This window comes from Phyllopteryx taeniolatus, chromosome 15, assembly GCF_024500385.1.
Source record: "Phyllopteryx taeniolatus isolate TA_2022b chromosome 15, UOR_Ptae_1.2, whole genome shotgun sequence".
Classification (NCBI taxonomy): Eukaryota; Metazoa; Chordata; class Actinopteri; order Syngnathiformes; family Syngnathidae; genus Phyllopteryx; species Phyllopteryx taeniolatus.
The window spans coordinates 10,726,099-10,732,554 of NC_084516.1; the positions used below are offsets into that span (position 1 = coordinate 10,726,099).

The 6,456-nt window shown below is 40.6% G+C and overlaps 1 protein-coding gene across 3 annotated transcripts in view; it reads left to right on the forward strand.

Moving 5' to 3' along the window:
• The first annotated feature begins 219 nt into the window (after positions 1–219).
• Positions 220–6,456, forward strand: part of prkab1a (protein kinase, AMP-activated, beta 1 non-catalytic subunit, a) — an 8,442-nt gene continuing 2,205 nt past the window's right edge. The window contains exons 1-8 of one of the 3 annotated variants that reach the window (XM_061747306.1): positions 230–389; positions 1,735–1,923; positions 4,190–4,359; positions 4,464–4,557; positions 4,631–4,745; positions 5,642–5,775; positions 6,260–6,328; positions 6,390–6,456. The exon at positions 6,390–6,456 is cut by the window's right edge and continues 375 nt beyond it. In XM_061747306.1, coding sequence (XP_061603290.1) covers positions 1,774–1,923; positions 4,190–4,359; positions 4,464–4,557; positions 4,631–4,745; positions 5,642–5,775; positions 6,260–6,328; positions 6,390–6,410 — 753 coding nt within the window. In that variant the 5' untranslated portion in view covers positions 230–389; positions 1,735–1,773 and the 3' untranslated portion in view covers positions 6,411–6,456. Of the gene's footprint in view, positions 390–1,734; positions 1,924–4,189; positions 4,360–4,463; positions 4,558–4,630; positions 4,746–5,641; positions 5,776–6,259; positions 6,329–6,389 lie in introns of all 3 variants that reach the window. The other 2 variants (XM_061747304.1, XM_061747305.1) reach the window with 2 other exon arrangements.

The window sequence follows — 6,456 nt, forward strand, 5'->3', positions numbered from 1 at the left end:
ACCTTTATGACAGTACTACTATTGTACACAGTATTTGTGATACTGTATCTGAAGCAATTCATGGGCTGGCACGGTTTTTTTTTGGGTTACTTGAAGTATGCTGCTATCTAGTGTCGAAAGTTTATATTACACGCAATTGCCATTCAGTATTTCTGAATCTCAAAACGCAAACGTTCAAAGTATTTGCGTGATAATGACGTGCGTGTTGGTGAGCACAGCAACGCAGTTGCGTGTACTGTCTACGGCGCAATTGTGCGCATGCGCAAGATGCGGGAGGCGCAGGTCCAATGTTTACGTTTTTAATATGTTCATGCTGCCCGGATGAAATGAAATGGGACTGGAGAGCTAATTTACAGTCAAAGTCATCTATCACCGCCTTAACTCTGCAGGTAAATTACCGTATGCATCGGCAGGTCCAAGTATTATTCGGTGGAATACAGCCGGTGTAACAGAACGAAACATAGTGACACCGTACAAGGTTAGGCTAATCTTAGCCGCTAGCTAGCTGTCGTTTAGTAAACAAATATAATGGTGCCGTCTATTGCTTTACTATTAACTAACTAACTAACTGCTATTACTTGCTGTTTCATCCAGTAAAAGGTCGACAGCAATGACACTGGCGTAAACGACTATTTCGACGAGGTCACACTGCTCGCCTCATGACTATTAAGTATGGAAATGAGTTTTTCCCTTGGAATGCAAATAGAAAAGGTGTGGATGAACATGTTTAGTTAGTGGAGGATTATTTTGACGTTTATACAACAGAGGGGTTGAAAACAGTCAGTGGTAAAGCGGCAGGGGTTGGACCAACTACAAGAGATGGCAAAAGTACTCACACTCTTATCAGAAGAAGTATAAATGTCCATCCATCCATTTTCTTTACCGCTTATCCTCACTATAATTGTGTTAAAAAGAGCCGGTAAAAGTATAAGTACGGATTCAACTCCCGTACTTAAAAGTAAGAAGTACATACTCTAAAATATATATGTAAGTACAAAAGTAACAGTTTAAAAGTTTTAAAATGCAACGAGCCTATTTTCACAAATTAAGAAGTAGTTTAAAATGTAGGGAGTAAGAAAGAAAATGTAATCACAAAAATAAATACCCAAGTAAAGTACATATACCTGAAAAGTTTACTTAAGGAGCAGAAATATAAAATATTGGAACATCGTTACTTCCCACCACTGCTAACTACTGTACAGTGTACAACTCACTGGACCAATATTTAGTTACTTTACACAATCTAATGATATCTACGGAGCCCCCCTAGTGCCAAGGTATGATAAAAATGTAATTCATGGATAATCTGTTCCCTCAGTTTAGTAATCCGTTCCCTCAGTTTAGTAAACTGGGAACAGATTATCCATGAATAAAAATTTTTCTCATACCTTGGCACCAGGGGGGCTCCGTAGATATCTAATACACAAGCTGTTTAAAAAAAGTGCACTTCCTTAGATTGAGTGTATTATACTGCTGGCTGGTGGCCAAGGTGCACAAACCAGAAGGAGACGCAAAAATAATTCATCATGATCATATGGCCAGTTTTGATCAACACTGTCAGGGAGGTAGTTAGTTTAATAATACTATAATTTATATTTGCCAGTGTGCGAATCGCTGACCAAAAACAACTTTGTCTTTACTCTATAGTACAACTATTAATAATTATCTAATTTATGAAATCTCAGGAGTCACACATTCCCTCCTCAACCCACTGGGTTTTCTTGAATATTACAGAGTCAGTCACCTTGAAGCAATCCACCCAGAGACGACGCAATGGGGAACACAAGCAGCGAGAGGGCTGCGATGGGCCATGGGGAGAAGGGCCAGCGGAGAGATAGCAGGGGCAACAAAGATGGCGAAAGGCCCAAAATTCTTATGGACAGCCCTGAAGATGCAGACATTTTTCACGGCGAAGACATGAAAGTAGGTCCTACAGTACGTCATACCACTTCATCAGGGACATAAATTATATAGACTCAAGTTTGGAGGTTGCAAGACCTGTTAGTTCCTTCCTTTAGCATACATAGACATTTGGAGAAATTCTATGCTTGCTTTGTGGGAAGAGTTATGGTAGGACTCTTTTCTGATCCAGATGACAGAGTAAGGTCTTTTAAGTCACGTTTGGATGCGTTTGGGGTAGAAGGCCAATAAAAAAAATGTCCACATTTTTCACTGACTGTTATCCCAGTACTTTCGTACATATGAAGGTGTATCTCAATAAATTACAAATCAGTTGTACACTGACCTACAATTGACCCGACTTGTGAGTTTTTGAGATACAAGCCATCGCTCCGCCATTGTTTTTGCTTAGATTTCCGAGCAAAAATTTGAGATACGAATGCTAGGTGGTGGCCGTGAACGCAACGCAACTCAACTCACTTCACAAGAAGCAGCATCCTGGGAGATAGTGATCAATTCTTCAAAAACGAGGCCCCAAGCTCTGTATTGTCACTCACAGTTGAAGATTGTTGACAAACTAAACATAAAACAAAGAGCATTACACGTTGTGAGTTTAAAATGACCACATTCTGTGGGGGCAATTATACATTACTCGTGCACTCACTGTAGTAGTCTCGCCACGCTGCACTATTTGCATATCTGTTGTTGACCAATACTGGTACTCATGCCAGAGTAGCATCTGCTCCATTTGCACACTGATTGAGGAGTATCTGCAACATTTGCACAATCAACATTGTCCCAGATTATCGCACTACTCACTTGAAGTCTCGGCGCCCTTTGCACAATGGTCATTGCACCGGACTATTGCAATATTAGTCTTTCGAACTGCTCTAAGTGCAGGACTTTTTGCACAATTGTCCAAAAAAAATTAATAAATGTACCGGCATTACCAGATGACTAGCAACCCTTTATTGCTCAGTGACTGTTTTTTGTCAATGTCTTTATGTCTCAAAAGTGTTCTCTGTCAATTGACTGTCTGTTGTCGTACTAGAGCGGCTCCAACTACCGGAGACTTTGTGTTTTTTGGACATACTTGGCAAATAAAGATGATTCTGATTCTGATAACTTTGCCTAGCTTAATGCTAACGCACAACGCAAAATGCCATAGATAGGCGAACTGCCATCAATGGCAGTGAATGAGTGTATTATACTGCTGGCTGGTGGCCAAGGTGGACAAACCAGAAGGAGACGCAAAAATAATTCATCATGATCATCATCTTTACATTTTATTTAATTGTATAATAATTTGTGGGAAGAGGCTCGAATGGATTAATGGCATTTCAATTAATTTTATTGGGGAAATATAATTTGAGGCACGGTGGACGAATGGTTAGAGCGTTTGCGTCACAGTTCTGAGGAGTGGGGTTCAATCCCCGGCCCCGCCTGTGTGGAGTTTGCATGTTCTCCCCGTGCCTGCATGGGTTTTCTCCGGGCACTCCGGTTTCCTCCCACATACCAAAAACATGCATGGTAGGTTAATTGACAACTCTGAATTGCCCGTAGGTGTGAATGTGAGTGCGAATGGCTGTTTGTTTGTATGTGCCCTGCGATAGGCTTGCAACCAGTTCAGAGTGTACCCCGCCTCCTGCCCGATGATAGCTGGGATAGGCTCCAGCACGCCCGCGACCCTAGTGAGGAAAAGCAGCTTTGAAAATGGATGGATGGAAATATAATTTGAGATACAGTAACCCTAACTCTTGAGGTACAAGTAAGGCAACGAGAACAGTCCAGTTGCCATCGATTCAATGCCCTGTAAATGAAATGACCTGGATGAATAAGAATATTCACAGGCTTGAGCTCCAGGCTTGAGGTCCTGGAATGAATTAAATTGAAAAAGTGAAACTCGTAGATTCACTACATACAGAGTGATATAGTTCATGATTTAATTTTGAAATTTTGATGATTACAGCTTGCAGATAACAAAAATCTTATCTGCAAAGTTTACTTTCACAAGAAATGACAACAGTACATAAGGACGATTCAACATTTTTAATTTTGAAATTAGGTTGGAATTGGCCTTCTGGAAAGTATTTTCTGTGTTGAATGTATCTATATAATATTTGACATTCCATTTTTCAAAAGAACTACTGAAATTCAGGAATTGGACTTTTCTCCAATATTCAAACACTGAAGATCGAGATGCTCCTGGAGTGTATTAGCTATTTGTAGCCATTAAATGCCGTAGTAGCTCATGAGTAAATGACTTACTGTGGCTTTCTGCTCACTTCAGGCTCCGTTAGAAAAAGAAGAGTTCCTTGCATGGAGGCAAGATTTAGAAGTGGAAGACAAAGACCCAACTTTAGACCGACCAACTGTCTTTCGCTGGAAAGGCCATGGCAAAGAGGTCTACCTCTCTGGATCCTTTAACAACTGGTCCAATAAGATTCCCCTCATTCGAAGGTGAGGAGAGTGGCTGTCATTTAGAGTATGTGTTTAAGGTGTCTCTCTGTTTTGATTTTTTTTTTTTTCTCATTTTTTGTTGATGCCCTTGTTACCTGTCAAAGTCAAAACACCTTTGTGACCATTGTGGAGCTACCCGAAGGGGAACATCAGTACAAGTTTTACGTAGACGGGCAGTGGACTCATGACCCAGCTGAGGTGTATAAGTAGTATAAGTATTGTAAGTTTTCCCCACTCCTTTTTCTTGACTTATTTTTTCCCCCCGTGATAGCCTGTTGTAACCAGTCAGCTGGGCACGGTCAATAACATCATCCAGGTGAAGAAAACAGACTTTGAGGTGTTTGACGCTCTCATGGTGGACTCGCAAAAGTGCTCAGACATGTCAGGTGAGTTTTAACAAATTGTGTTCCATTGAGTCCAGGGGAAATACCGGGACAGAGATGGCCTTCCTTATTAACCTGTCCAGTCTCCACTTGCCGCTCCAGCAGACAACTCTCTGAAAAATGTCTGTTGCCGTTCTTCAGTCATAGAATTTTCTCAGGAGGGGCACTTGTATGCAAAGGACCTGAGCCTCCTCAGCAGAAACTGTACAGTCTGCTAAGGAGGACGAACAGGGGTGAAAGAGGGGCAGGGTGTCAATGAAGACTCCAGAGGTAAAGTTTCAAATCGTTTAGCTGTTGCTGCTCCACCATAGCTGGAGTGTCTGTTTGTTTGTGGCCTGAGTTAGTCGTTAGCCTGTTCAAGACTTGTCTGGTATTGCTTTACTGCGGCTGAACCTCCATCTTTAACTTGTAGTCGCTTTCCCCCATTCTGATTTTCCTTCTCAGCTCCTCCTTGTTACCTGACTTTAAGGCCCGTTTCTTCTCCTTAAAAAAGTCCTTCATATCAGGCTTAATCCAGGGCTTGTTATTTGTGAGGAACACACTTCATCCCACGCAGTCGTCTGAAAGCAGTCATAGATGTCTTCTGGTTTTCACATGCAATCCAATATACAAAGAATAAAGCAAGCTGACATCTAATTGAAGTTTGTAAATAATAGCTTTGTAACCTTTAAATCATTTGACAACCAAAACATATACACGATTGCCAAAATTTAAGGAGATAACATTTTTAACCAAGTTGATATCTGGAATGCTGTTATACATGCCAAAATGTCAACACATTCCAAACAAAACAATAACTTTTGTTGTACACATAAAGCATTCTACTGTAATTTGAGACTATTTGAGATGTCGTGATCTGTTTTATTATTCCACACATGCTGCCCCTCCTCTTCATTTAGACCTCTCCAGCTCTCCCCCTGGGCCGTATCACCAGGATGCGTACATTCCAAAGCAAGAGGAAAAGTTCAAGTCTCCACCCATACTTCCTCCTCATCTGCTCCAGGTCATCCTCAATAAAGACACTGGAATATCTGTAAGTAGTCATAGTGCAAGTCAATCAGATTAGATGACGCAATTCAATCAGTTGATTCAGTTGAATCGTAGGCAAATGTTTTATAATTAGGGTATACATTTTCACAAACACCAATGAAGAAGTTTTTGTTTATTCCAAAAGTAATTCCATAGTATGCAATAATAAAATAGAATAAAACTTTATTACCCCGCCTCTCAACAAAGTCAACTGAGATAGGCTCCATGACCCTAATGAGGATGAGCACTATAGAAATGGATGGGTAGATTTTACATATTCTCTTTAAAGTGGAACATGATCAACTTTGCATATTCCAAAATCTGATATTTCCATAAATAGAACTGTTTAACCCCTTTCATCCCTAGTTGTACACCACAATTACAAAGGTCTCGCTAGAATAGTGCCTAGTAAGTATAGTTAAAGATTGTTAGAAAAATAAATTACTAGTGCAATGATTTACCATTAAAATTGTTGTTTTTGTTCCTAGTGTGATCCTGCACTCCTGCCAGAACCAAACCATGTCATGCTCAACCACCTCTACGCTCTCTCCATTAAGGTATGGTCTACTTCCTGTGGTGACCAGTGGGAAAGGGTTTTATTATCTGTGTTTTCACCAGAAACCAAGAGCATTGCCTTGAACTGATACAGCTGATCTGTTGATCTGTGGAATGCCAACGATGATAA